This window comes from Lontra canadensis, unplaced genomic scaffold, assembly GCF_010015895.1.
Source record: "Lontra canadensis isolate GAN:19392208 unplaced genomic scaffold, GSC_riverotter_1.0 scaffold111, whole genome shotgun sequence".
NCBI classification, from domain to species: Eukaryota; Metazoa; Chordata; class Mammalia; order Carnivora; family Mustelidae; genus Lontra; species Lontra canadensis.
In genome coordinates this window covers 4,988,384-5,002,126 of record NW_022631105.1, presented here as the reverse complement: position 1 = coordinate 5,002,126, position 13,743 = coordinate 4,988,384, and the positions used below count along the sequence as shown (strand labels likewise).

Genomic DNA, 13,743 nt, shown 5'->3' with positions numbered 1-13,743 from the left:
AAAGAACCAGGTGCAATTTTGATAAGAATTATACTAAATCTATAGATCACTTTGGAGATTAGACAACATTAAGTCTTCTGATCAACCGTGGAATGTTTCTTATACCTTCCTATGATTTTATCCAAACTCTGCACCTGAATTTTGAGGTCCCTTCCAATTTGAGCCCATTAAGGTACTTTAACAACATGTATTCTTCATTTTGGCCATGCCAATTTCCCCCATGTTCTCTAAGCAGACGTTCATTAAACTTGAACTCAAGAGCAAAAATACTTAGCATAATTGTTTTTAATTAAAGCCCAACTCAGTTACACCTGCTTCTTCAGAATCTTCCCCAAACCATTCTCTCACCCACAATTCACCGGCTTCTTCTGAACATCGATGGCACATCATGGTACATGACATGGTACCAAATAAAGTTATGTGTTTCCAGTCCCCACTCACCCCCAGTGAATCTGGAAGCACTTGAAAAGCCAAACACAGTAAACGCTTAACAAATACTTCTTGCACTGAACTTTGATTTGGGCTGTCAGCTGTCTTAGCCATACACACTAACACTAACCTGTTCTTGCCTCCTTAGGGGATGTGCTGGTGTTCCTGGATAGCCACTGTGAGGTGAATCGTGTGTGGCTGCAGCCCTTGCTGCATGCGATTGCCAAGGACCCGAGAATGGTGGTGTGTCCTCTGATAGATCCCATCGACCACGAAACCCTAGAGTACAGGCCCTCTCCGGCGGTAAGGGGTGCTTTCAACTGGCATCTAGAATTTAAATGGGATAACGTTTTCTCTTATGAGATGGATGGACCAGAAGGATCCACTAGACCCATCCGGTAGGACATTTCTTCAGGTTATGGGAATATGTATTGGGACCTAGGGAAAAAATAGATTTCAGAGATGGTTCTTTCAATTTCTTGGGCTTAATGAGAACTCTTTTGTTGTTTATCTTGTTTCTAAAAGTCTATAATAATAGAACTTGGTAGGTTTTTAGTTTCTTTGATTGGAAATGAGAATCTCAGTCCAGTTAAGAACACTGCCATGGGCAGTGTCCCTCTGGTTTCAGGGGTCTGTCTTTAGAATGTGGACTTGGTTCTCAGGAGGAAATTGCATGTGGTCAAGGAACAAAATTCTAGTACTGTGGATAGCCCAGAAAAGGTAGAAGTCTCGGCTAAATTCATGTATAAAACATTTATCTAAATGCTTTCATCTATAATTTTATAGATATGAATACAATTTTCCTATTATTATTATTCCTATTATTTCAATTATTAGTCTTGGAAAATGTATTTCTAAATGAGAACAATTTGATGTTGTGACTTTTAACTTCCTCTGTGAGGCTATTTCCGAAGAGACTTCCTCCAGGCCCCCCCCCCCCCCGCAACATTTACTGATAACGGATGCCCGGCTCCACCTGTTCCTCTACTACCAACCTCTGTGTTATACAAATGACGCAAGTAAATTTTCTAACACTGTAGCCTAGCAAGTCCTTGATCTTTGTCTCTATTTTAGTTTAACTAAAGCTCTGGGAACTTGTGCAAGTTGCTTAACCTCCCTGCACCTTATTTCCTTATGTGGGAAAGTCTGGAGGTTAATCATACTTCACAGTGTTGTTGTGAGAATGACTTAGTATATATCAAAGCTTAGAACAGTATCTGTCCATGGTAAGTACTACATCAGTGTTTATCATTGTTAGCTATTATTATTCCTATAGCCATGTCCTGGACCTTTCATCTTCTAAATTACTGGATATCTGTCTCTTGGGCCACGGCCCAAGATGTTCCTAGTTTTTCCCTGCTATGCCCCACTCACACCTGCCCACCTACTCACTGGACATCATCAGGATCTCCAGTTCTTTGATTTCTGTTTCTCCCCCTCATGGTTTCTTTCTTCTCTCTTTTTAAAGATTTTATTTATTTACTTGAGAGAGAGAGCGAGCACAAGCAGGGGGAGCAGCAGCAGGAGAGGGAGAAGCGGGCTCCTGGTTGGGCAAGGAGCCCGATGTGGGGTCCATCCCAGGACCCTGAGATCATGACCCGAGCTGAAGGCAGATGCTCAACTGAATCGAGCCCCCCAGGTGCCCCAATGATTTCATTCTTCTTCTGTGGCTTTTCTAGCGAGGACCTCCAGCCTGCCGTGAACCTCCAAGTCTGATCAAGTTCACCTTCTGCTTTCTTTGTTCCTTTAAAAGATGTGAGCCGATGCTTCAATGCATGGATGATCTCCAGCCTCATGCTGGTCTGCCATCTCTTTATGCACTCATTCCCTGCCCAGTCGGTGTTCCAAATCTTTATTACTTCCCTTGGTCCCAGTAACTGCCCCTGCCCTGAGCCCCTTACTCCTGGGACACAGCCTGGCCTCCAGATTCAAGGATGAAATAAACATTAAGAACCGGAAGGAGTAACTGGGAGATTATTTAGTACTTTATGCTGGAACCATAATGGAGTACTATGCAGCCATGAAGCCTGACTACACCTGTGGTCTGCCACTGCCTACTCTAATTCAGTGATTAACCAGCTCCAGGGGACTCAGCATTTGTGATGACTCTCATAGGACATCTCTCCATCTCTCTGCCTGTCCCCATGGTCTAGGCCCTCACTGTCCTGGGTTTGGCCTCTACACTGTAAGGGACAAGCTGGCCTGCAGTCTCCACTCCCTCATGCCAGTTTCTCTGTTGCTACATTAGTTTTCTTAAAACCCTTCTTTGCAGATGTCACCAAATGTCTTTGTTTTTAGAGCAATAGAGCGCTTCATACACCTTCCAGTGTATAACTCATTTTTGCTCTGCTCCAACCACTACTTGTTAGCTGTTCAGGACTGCTGTGTATAGCTGTATAGGCTGTGTACTGCACATCTCCAGGAGGCCCTATTCACAAAGATTATTGGTGTTTGGCATCCCCGGAGTTGTGCAATAAGGCAGCCCTCTGCTGGGCCAGTCGCCTCTCTCAGCTTCACTATCTTCATCTGTAAAATGATGATAATAAAATGCATACCTCTCGAGATTATCGAAGAGATTAAATGGGCCAATGCTTGTAAAGAACATAACCCAGTGCTGCGGGGTTGGGGTAGGAATAAGGTGGTTGGGTGATGGACACTGGGGGAGGGTATGTGCTATGGTGAGTGCTGTGAAATGTGTAAGCCTGATGATGCACAGACCTGTACCCCTGGGGCAAATAATACATTATATGTTAATAAAAATAATTTTTAAAAAAGAACATAACCTAAGGGCTGACATGGGGGAGGTGATCAGTATCAGTGGTTGCTATTTTACTGTTCCAGACTTCAGAATGAGTGGGGTAGGGAGGGGCAGAGGGAGAGGGAGAGAATCCCGAGCTGATTGCAGGGAGCCTTACACAGAGCTCGATCTCATGACCCTGGGATCATGACCTGAGCTGAAATCAAGAGCTTAGGTGCTTAACCGAATGAGCCACCCAGGCGTCCCCCAGACTTCAGAATGAAAAAGAGTAAAGATACACTTCATTTAAACAACATTAAGTATGTAAAAATAATGATTTACTCAAAAATTTTTTAAAAAGCATCAACATTTGGAGTTCATCTCAAAATGAACTTATTTTAAAATGAAGTTACTTTCAGGAAGAAGTAGTTGCAGTATTCCATTTACAAAAAAATTGACATAATTTTATAGTATTTCCCTGTATCACATATCAGGTATGCTTTAGGCTCTAAAAATTTCAATAGGAAAACTACTCCTGGTATTTGCTCAGTAGTAACATTTTTGGAATTTGAATACACTATGAGTATAGATATAGTCACACATGCTTTTGAAAATGATTTGACATTATATTAATGTACATTAAAATTAATACATTAATATACATTAAAAATCTTATAAATGTTATTCTTCAATGCAATAATTCCACTTCTTGAAACACTTCCCTAAGGAGTTAATGAGAAGTAAGTACAGAGACATCTATCACAGCGACATTTATATTAGTTAAAAAATAAAAACAACATAAATGTTCATAGTGAAATGGTTAAAAAGTATAATCATACTTTGTAGAATATTACCTAAAGTTTTTTGAAAGCTAATTACTATAAAAGGAAAATTCTCACAATATGCTAAATAAAAAATCAAGCCATAAAAAACTTAGCATGATACCAATCATTTATAGAATATATATCATACATGATACATGTGTTATAACATACAGTTCACCTTGAACAACACAGGAGTTAGACACACTGACCACCCCGTGCAGTCAAAACTCTGAATGTAGCTTTTGACGCCCCAATTCCCTAACGACTAAGAGCCTAGTGTTGACTGAAAACCTTACTGATACCATAGACAGTTGATACCTCATATATTGTATGCTCCGTGCATTATACACTGTATATCCTGGGTATATACTGTATATATCCCTTGGACTCCAGAGCAGTACAATCTCCAGGTCTTCCTTCTAACCAACCCCCACCCCTCTGCTCGCTCCCATCTCCTTTGCCGATTCCTCAATTCCTGTCTTCTCTCCAACCTCAGTTCTTGATCCTCACCTCCGCCTCCCCACGCTCAGGAAGCGCTTCTTGCCCATCTTAAGCTGAGGACTCCCAGAGTTCTGTCTCCAGCCCCGGCCACTTGCCTAGTGCCAGACTCTTCCCTCCAACTGCCTACTGGCATCTCCAGTTGAATGCTGACTCGACACCTCAAACATGTCCCCAGCTGAATCTTTCCACCAAAATCTACCCCCACCCCCTAGCATCCCCATCTCAGTGCACGGCAACTCTACCTTCCAGGTACCCAGGCCAAAATGCTGGGGTTGGCCTTCACTCTTCTCTTCCTCCTCCACCCACATCCCACTCGTAAGCAAATCTGCTGGTTCCATCTTCAAAATACATCGGGAGTTGGATCACATATCATTCACCGCTGGACGCTTATCCACAATCCCATCCTCTTCCTCCAAGACCACGGTGACACTGGGATCCCTCTTTCCACCCTTGCCCCTGTACGAGCTGTTGATTCACTAGTTTATCTCAAACACATCATAGGTGTTTAATGCCTACTTTTTAAAAAAATAAATGAGTAGATGAACATGTAATCATTTTCAAACTACTTACTTTGGTGTTATTGGGCCCTGCTATTGGTGGACCAAAAAAAGATGCTTTGTAACATTGGTTTTCCCAAAAGTAAATGTAACACACTTAATGTGCTTGGAAAGGGAGATTTGTAAACTCTAATTCCCAATTCAATATTTGTCCCCAGGGGAAATTCACATTCTAAAGATGATGTTCCCTCTCAAGAAGAAGACAATATGTCACTATACAATTCGTTGAGAGCTAAGTAAAAGTTACTGCGGGGGCGCCTGGTTGGCGGAGTTGGTTAAGTGTGGGACTCTTGGTTTTGCTTAGGCCATGTTCTCCTAAATATATATTAACAATTTTTGTATCAGTATTGTGCTATTTTCTAGTTTTTATGTTACTGCTAATATTCAGTATAATTTTGGCAAAAAATCCAGAATGACTGGGTCTGTGATTTAATATTTATGTGTCCTTTTTAGGTCGCCTGCAATGGCTGGAGGAATTTTTGCTATAAATAGGCATTATTTTAACGAGATTGGACAGTACGACAGGGACATGAAACTCTCGGGAGCAGAAAATTTGGAACTTTCACTAAGGGTAATTCAGACTTGGCTTTTTAAATCATTACCTTTGTTCAGAGAGAGCAAACACTGACTTCAGACTTATGCCCAGTTTTCCTGCCTGCGCATCGGGTACCATTCCCACATCCCGTGAAACAAATGACCTGTGGGACTCCTCACTGAGTATGACAATAGTTAGTAAAATACCAGCTTTTATTACCTTATGTTTTGTTCTTTCTAATATATGGCATATCACATTAATGTTTTTATTTATTTGTGGAAGCTCTTCTTTATTACACTGATTGTCTTGGTGGTTGTGGTGTAGTGAAAATAACAGCATTAGGCAGTAGGGGACTTGGGTGCCACTAACTCTGCGGGCTATCTCAGGCCTCAGTTTCCCCATCTACAAATTGAGAAGACTTGGTAGGGGGTGTCTAGGTTGTCTCTCAACCCTTGAATCCCAGGATACTTGCTACAACATGAGTGGAACTTGAAAACATTACAGTGGGTGAAGGAAGTCAGACACAAAAGCCCACATCTTTATATGAATAAGTCCTCTCCTAGGAAATGTGCAAACTAAGTAAATTCATAGAAACAGAATGTAGATTAGTGGTTGCCAGAAGCTTGAGGAAAGAGAATGAGTGCTGATGGGTGCCAGGGCTATTTCTGGAAGTGGTGAGAATGTTCCAGAAGGAGATAGAAGTGCTGGTTGGACAAGCTCATGAAAATACCCAGAGTCACTGAACCGTACACTGCAAAAGGGTAAATTTTTTGTAGACTGTGAATTATATCTCAAATCTAAAAGCAGATTTGACTTTTAAATAGTCCCGTGATATTAGATCACTAGTCATTAGGCATCAGAATGGGTCCCAGCTCTGTTGCTAACTTGCTGTAAGATTGTGGAGCAGCCATTAGTTTTTCTAATTCCCTACTTTCTCACCTGGTAAATAGGAACAAATATAAATGCCATTCTCAGAATTTTGTGGAGATTCTTGCATTTTGGGTTTTTTTTTATTTTATTTAAATTGCAGGATAGTTAACACAGTGTTGTATTAGTTTCAGTTGTACAATATAAGGATTCAACAATTCCAGACCTCACCTGGTGCTCATCAGAACAAGTGCCCTCCTTAATTTCCATCACCTGTTTCCCCCATCCCCCCGCCTCTGGTGACCATCAGTATATTCCCTAGAGTTAAGAGTCTGTTTCCTAGTTTTTCTCTCTCTCCCTCCCTCTTTCTCTCTCTCTCTTTTCCTTTAGTCATTTGTTCTGTTTCTTAAATTACAAATTTGTGAAGATTTAGTGAAATAATTGGGGTAGAGAAGAAAGTACGAAGTAGATATGCCGGGAGAGAGTCTAAAGAAAATACAAAGGTGCCATTCAGATGTTTATTTTGTGTTTATCATAGGTAAGTTTTGGTTTTTGACTAAATTCTTTTTAAAAAATTTTTACTTTTTAAATTTCTTTTCAGTGTTCCAGAATTCATTGTTTATGCACCACACCCTGTGCTCCATGCAATCCGTGCCCTCCTTAATACCCACTGCCAGCCTCACTTAACCCCCCCCACCCCTCTCCCCTCCAAAACCCTCAGTTTGTTTCTCAGAGTCCACAGTCTCTCATGGTTCATCTCCCCCTCCAATTTCCCTCAACTCCCTTCTCCCCTCCATCTCCCCATGTCCTCCATGTTATTCCCTGTGTTCCACTAATAAGTGAAACCATATGTAATTGACTTTCTCTGCTTGATTTATTTCACTCAGCACAATCTCCTCCAGTCCTGTCCATGTTGATACAAAAGTTGGGTATTCCTCCTTTCTGATGGCTGAGTAATATTCCATTGTATATATGGACCACATCTTCTTTTTAATTTCTTTTCAGTGTTCCAGAATATATTGTTTATGCATCACACACAGTGCTCCATGCAATACATGCCCTCCTTAATACCCACCACCAGGCTCACCCAACCTCCCATCCCCCGCCCCTGCAAAACCCTCAGATTATTTTTCAGAGTCCATAGTCTCTCATGGTTCATCTTCCCCTCCAATTTCCCTCAACTTTCTTCTCCTCTCCATCTCCCCATGTCCTCCATGTTATTTCCTATGATCCAAAATAAGTGAAACCATATGATAATTGACTCTCTCTGCTTGACTTATTTCACTCAGCATAATCTCCTCCAGTCCCGTCCATGTTGATACAAAAGTTGGGTGTTCATCCTTTCTGATGGAGGCATCATACTCCATAGTATATATGGACCACATCTTCCTTATCCATTCATCGTTGAAGGGCATCTTGGTTCTTTGCACAGTTTGGCGACTGTGGCCATTGCTGCTATGAACGTTGGGGTATAGATGGCCCTTCTTTTCACTACATCTGTATCTTTGGGGTAAATACCCAGTAGTGCAATGGCAGGGTCATAGGGAAGCTCTATTTTTGATTTCTTAAGGAATCTCCACCCTGTTTTCCAAAGTGGCTGTACCAACTTGCATTCCCACCAACAGTGTAAGAGGGTTCCCCTTTCTCCACATCCTCTCCAACACATGTTGTTTCCTGCCTTGTTAATTTTGGCCATTCTAACTGGTGTAAGGTGGTATCTCAATGTGGCTTTGATTTGAATCTCCCTGATGGTTAGTGATGAACATTTTTCCATGCCATTTGTATGTCTTCTTTGGAAAAGTGTCTGCTCATGTCTTCTGCCCATTTTTTGACGTGGTTATCTGTTTTGTGTGTGTTGAATTTGAGGAGTTCTTTATAGATCTTGGATATCAGCCCTTTGTCTGTAGTGTCATTTGCTAATATCTTCTCCCATTCCGTGGGGTTGCCTCTTTGTTTTGTTGACTGTTTCCTTTGCTCTGCAGAAGCTTTTGATCTTGATGAAGTCCCAAAAGTTCATTTTCACTTTTGTTTCCTTTGCCTTTGGAGACATATCTAGAAAGAAGTTGCTGTGGGTTTTTTACTAAATTCCAATAGACTTTTCATCATGGTCACTTTGGAGCACCTGGCTGGCTCTCTCAAAAGAGCCCGCGACTCTTGATCTCAGGGTTGTGAGTTCGAGCCCCACGTTGGGTGTAGAGGTGTCTTAAATAAATAAAACTTAAAATAAATAATGGTCACTTTGAAGTGTGCATACAAATCTGGGTTGTGAATTCACCATTATTATCCTTAATTTTTTTCTCACTTTTCTCTGCCTGTTTGTTTCTTCCTGGCAGACACAGTCTGGTGCAGAGAAAGCAGTTTAATCAATGACTAAGTTCAAATCTTGGTTGAGCGTTAACTTCCTTGCAGGTAAAATGAAAAAACAGGGTCCATATTACAATGCAGTAAACAGATACTTTCTGGAAGGTGCTTAATACGGGAGAGCTGTAATGATTCTATGTTGCCCTCTGTTCTTACACTATGCAGTCGTCCGCAGAGACCAGCCTCTGAATGCACATATTATCTTAGTGGGTATTAAATTGTTTGCTGTATTTGCTTTTTGTGTTTTATTTTTCTGATTTTTTTTCTTTGCTGCTGTTGTTATGTTTTGGATTTGGTCTCCCTCTTCCTCCTTTTGGCTTGTTACTTTGTTCACTCGCTCAAAGTTCTCTTAAGCACAGACTTCTTTCATAGTGCTTCAGGTACATTATTGCGAATAGAAAAATATCTGGAACAGTATCTTTTTTCCTTTTAAGGCCCTGTTTGGTAGTACATGGGAAGTGTGGTGTTTTCATTGCTTCTCCCCGCCCCCATCATGTGTTCCCTTCTGATCCCAGCATTATTTTATAATGTTCATGTCTTTGGTACTTTTCATTGTTTGGCTGATGATTCCTTGTTTTGTTGTATGGCTCTCTGTGAATATGGTGTATGGCATATTAGGTCCCCTTTTCAGGACCTGATATCTTAATGAGCACATTCTTGTGTCTCAAGAACATCAATTTTGTGAATAACATATGCATATTTGAAGAGGGAGTGTATTCCTTTTTCTGGTTGTATATTCCCTCAGATAGCTAATAACAGTTAACATATCATTCAAATGTATTAATTTTCCTTGCTTCCATATTCTCAACTACTCCATTCCTAATGGCCCCTTCATATTTTTTTAAGTATGTGTGGGTCTCTCTCTTCATAAACATGTAAATTAATAAATAGGAGGCGTCCTCCCTTGACACTGGCTGCAGTCTCTAACCAAGATAAGTAACCCTGTGTTTCCGGAAAGAAGATCACAGACACCTGTACATATGTCTTCATTTCTCAGTGCTCATTCCAATAAATCAACATCCTGGTGGCCTCGGCACCCTGGGACAGCATTCCGGGAACTGTCATCAGTTTAATACTGATGTCCCTAATGGATGGCTTTTATTCTTCTGCATCCTGGAGGTCACTGCAACATTTGATGCTGTCGGCCGTTTTTTTCCAGACGTTTCCTTGGAGTTTAGAACATCGCTCCTGGTTCCTCTTCCACAGCTCTGTTCTGTATCTGCAGGAGTATCTTCTGTGCATCCCAGAAGCGTGGGTGTCCCTGAGACTGGTGCTCTTGTCAGCTGTCCCTTCTTGCCCCGTGTGCTCCTTGTGGCTCATGGCTGACCTCAGCTGTTTTGCACCTGTGAAGCCACAATTGGTGGTTAATACAGTGTGATATTTCCTTACCCGGTGGGGAAGAACTTCAACTCTGAGCTGACTGAATATTGCCCACGGGGGCTGTCTATGACCCAGCAACTAAAGGGACTGTGCTTGGCAGGACAGGGGCGTGGGACCTGTTGCCGCATATCTGTTCTGATTGGCCTGGGTCTGTCACACCTTGCTGATATTTTTCAGGGCACCCCTGCATCAACTCCCGTGGCTCTCACTAACACCTGGGTGGTGACAGTACCCCAGTCTACCCTTGTTTAGGGTGAAGACGCTGTCAAGAGTTCTCGTTAGAGCCAGTGTAGCTCTCATGAGGAGCACCCGCTGTGTTGGGCTCTGCCACACTCCGGGCATTCAGAAGAAGGCGCAGCCCGCATCCGTCCATCCATCCATCCATCCATCCATCCATTCACTCACTCACCAATACCGAGAGCCTGTTACATGCAAAGTGCTGTGCTAGTACTAAATTCAGTGGCGCACAGAGCAAACGCGGCTCATGAGAGCATGAAGCTTCACGTGCTGAAGTGGAGAGAGGTGATTAGTTATTTATGTTTGATAGACACAATGAAGGAGACATACAGAGCACTACGAGATCAGATGAAAGGGGAATCCAGCCTGTGTTGGGGGAGCCATGTGTCTTCGGTGGCTTCCCTGCAGAAATGGCATTTTTAAGTTACGGGGTAAAGGATAAAGATGCATTTCATTTGTTGGACGAGGTCTTATGTATATGACACGCGCTGCTCTATACACACTATATACACTCTATATATACTCTATACACACCGGGATCTAACAGGTGTTAACTTATTTAAAGTTCCTGACAAGCCTGCGAGCTACATGCGTGATGTCCTACTTAGAGTGGAGGAGCTGGAGCGCAGAGTGCTGGAGTAACTTGCCTTGACTCAGGGAACTCGTAGGTGTCTGCTCCAGACCTGTGTGTCCTGCTTGGTACTGTCTACTCAACTTCAGGTTTGGAGACCTCGCCAGCTTGGTTCTATTCTGTCTCTAAGTCATTTCTCTCTGGAAGCCTCCAGAGCTCTGAATTTGTCTTAGTTGCCCTGCTGTGCTCACTCTGGAGAGGGGATGGGAGCTGCGGCTTCACTTGCAGCCTCAGGAGGCTTCTCCTAACCCAGGCTGCAGATCCACACTTCGATTTTCCTGGTGGAGGGCAGGCTGGCCTCCAGCAGCCCCCAACAACCTGCGTGGCTTGGCGCTCCATCCTGGAGGCCCCAGATATGGGCAAGGTGCCCTGCTTCAGCCCTAGAGCCCTGCCGTATCCTCTGAGCATCACCTGCCTCACTACTGGACGGGACCTCTTAGATATTGAAGCCAGCTTAGCTGCCGCCCAAGGTGGCCACACCTCTTTGGGTGCTTCGATTAGAAAGCAAACTGTGTGCTGGCGATAGAGAAAGGGCGGACCACATTCTTAGAGTCTGCATAAGGGGGGTGGGGTGGGTCATGCTCCTTGGCAGCCCGCTGCTCTCTGACCACGGCTTACCATGGGTCGCCATTGCTCTGAATTGCCTCCTCTCTTGGGTTGCCCCAAGACCCTCTTTCTCTTCTCCATCCTCTGAGTAACCTTATCCACGCCACCCTTGAATGACTACAGGCTGATGACATAGTTCTAGCTCTTTCCCAGGTCTTTCTGTGCCATCATTTTGTACATCTAATGTCGTGTAGGTGATTGTCCTGTAGGTTGAATATCCCATGGGTATCCTAAACCCAACATTTCGGAAATGGAGCTCTTTCTACCCCCTCGAACCCATGCATCCTCCCTTGTTCTTTTCCTCTTTGGATGGATGACATGCTGCCCTCCTCCTGCCTGCAACCGTCCATCCCCTGTCCCCCCAGAGTACCTTCTTGGTCTCCACTCTCCCTTTCATGCCTTTCTTTCTCCCACCAGGTATGGTTAGATCTAGGTCTAAGTCATCACTCACCTCTGTCCACTTTGCTCTTTCCCACTACCACAGTCCATTTCACAGCTTTGATGTAATCTCTTCAGGGAGACTTCCTTGACCTTATCACCACTCTCCCTGCATGCCCATGCACACACGCACGTGCACATGCACAAGTCTGGGGTCCCTTCTGTGTGTGCTCACGCATTAGAGCGCATGCTTCATTTTTCTTTTTTTGAGTAGACAGTACCATGACAGCACCTGTTCTAGTATACCAAGTTCAGGGCAGGCTCTGTGGGCATACAACCTGTGTGGTGGCCCATGGGGACACTTTTGGAAAGACCCCACACTTAGTGGAATACTCCACCATTGCCTTCCTGAAATTCGTTATAATTTTTGAATCAGAGACTCCATTTTTGTTTTGTGCTGGATGCCCATCAATCTGTGTACTGACCAGGCAGTGAGCCCCGCGAGGGCAGGGGCACGGTCTGACTTGTTCACACCTGGGTCCCAGAGCACCTAGTATGTTTGCCACATAAGAAGTGGTGGGGCGCCTGGGTGGCTCAGTGGGTTAAAGCCTCTGCCTTTGGCTCAGGTCATGATCCCAGGGTCCTGGGATCGAGCCCCACATCAGGCTCTCTGCTCCGTGGGGAGCCTGCTTCCTCCTCTCTGTCTGCCTTGCCTCTCTGCCTACTTGTGATCTCTCTCTGTCAAATAAATAAATAAAATCTTTAAAAAAAATCTTATTTAAAAAAGAAGTGGTTGGGAAATATTTGTAAATGGTTGAACTGGTTGGAGTCTAGGAAGCCTGATCATGTATAAATGATCAGAATAATCATGTGTATCCACTGGGGCAATGCACATCAAGCATTTAAAACAGTGTCTGCCACCCAATGAGCCATCAGCCAATATCGATCGGTTCCTTTCTTTCTACGCGACAGCCATCCCAGAGTCCTCATTTAAAGTGGTATCTGGCTAGCAGCCTCTCCTAACTTTCTGCTGAGAAGTTTCTTGAGACTGGAGAAGGCAGAACAGACTAGAAAATAAATCTGGTGGACTGCCTGAATCTGGAAGGCAGCGCCGTAACTGTGAGGCCAATGGAACAGCCTGAGAAAATCCTACCCTGGTTTTTGTCACATGCGGTACCCCTACGTCACCTCATGAAAACAAATACAGATTACAGAAGAAAGAAAATACTTAGTAATGCCCTGATTTCTGCCTGAAGACTCAGAAAATAGGCAGCTTTCCAACCCATATGTGTCAGTGGAGAAGGGCCAGTGAGGCTGGGCCATGATGCAAGGAGAGAAGGATAAGGGAAGGAAGGCTGGAAAGGGGGCAAGGGCAGGACACCCCAGAACCTTGTAAGGATTTAGGTTGTATCTTATGCATGGTGGAATGCTGCAGGTAGGTTTTAGGTAGGACAGTGATGGAGATGAACAAAGTGGGGGATAAGCAGGGAGAGCAGGAGCTTCTTGTGATGATCTGGACAAAGGGTAACCTTGGATGGAACTAGAGTGGTTGTAATGGAGGCAGGAAGACTGGACAGATTCCAGGCATATATTATGATTAGAGTGGATGGAACTTAGAGACTGAGCAGGTAAGATGGATGTTAAGACAAAGCAGTGTCCCAGACAGGCCATTATCAGTCGGCTAATGCCATGATGATGCT

The 13,743-nt window shown here is 43.6% G+C and overlaps 1 protein-coding gene across 3 annotated transcripts in view; it reads left to right on the top strand.

Annotated features, from left to right (window-relative positions):
* Nucleotides 1-13,743, top strand: part of GALNTL5 (polypeptide N-acetylgalactosaminyltransferase like 5) — a 54,662-nt gene that overhangs the window by 34,707 nt on the left and 6,212 nt on the right. For all 3 annotated transcript variants that reach the window (XM_032840239.1, XM_032840238.1, XM_032840240.1), the window contains exons 4-5: nucleotides 578-827; nucleotides 5,502-5,619. In XM_032840239.1, coding sequence (XP_032696130.1) covers nucleotides 578-827; nucleotides 5,502-5,619 — 368 coding nt within the window. The remainder of the gene's footprint in view (nucleotides 1-577; nucleotides 828-5,501; nucleotides 5,620-13,743) is intronic.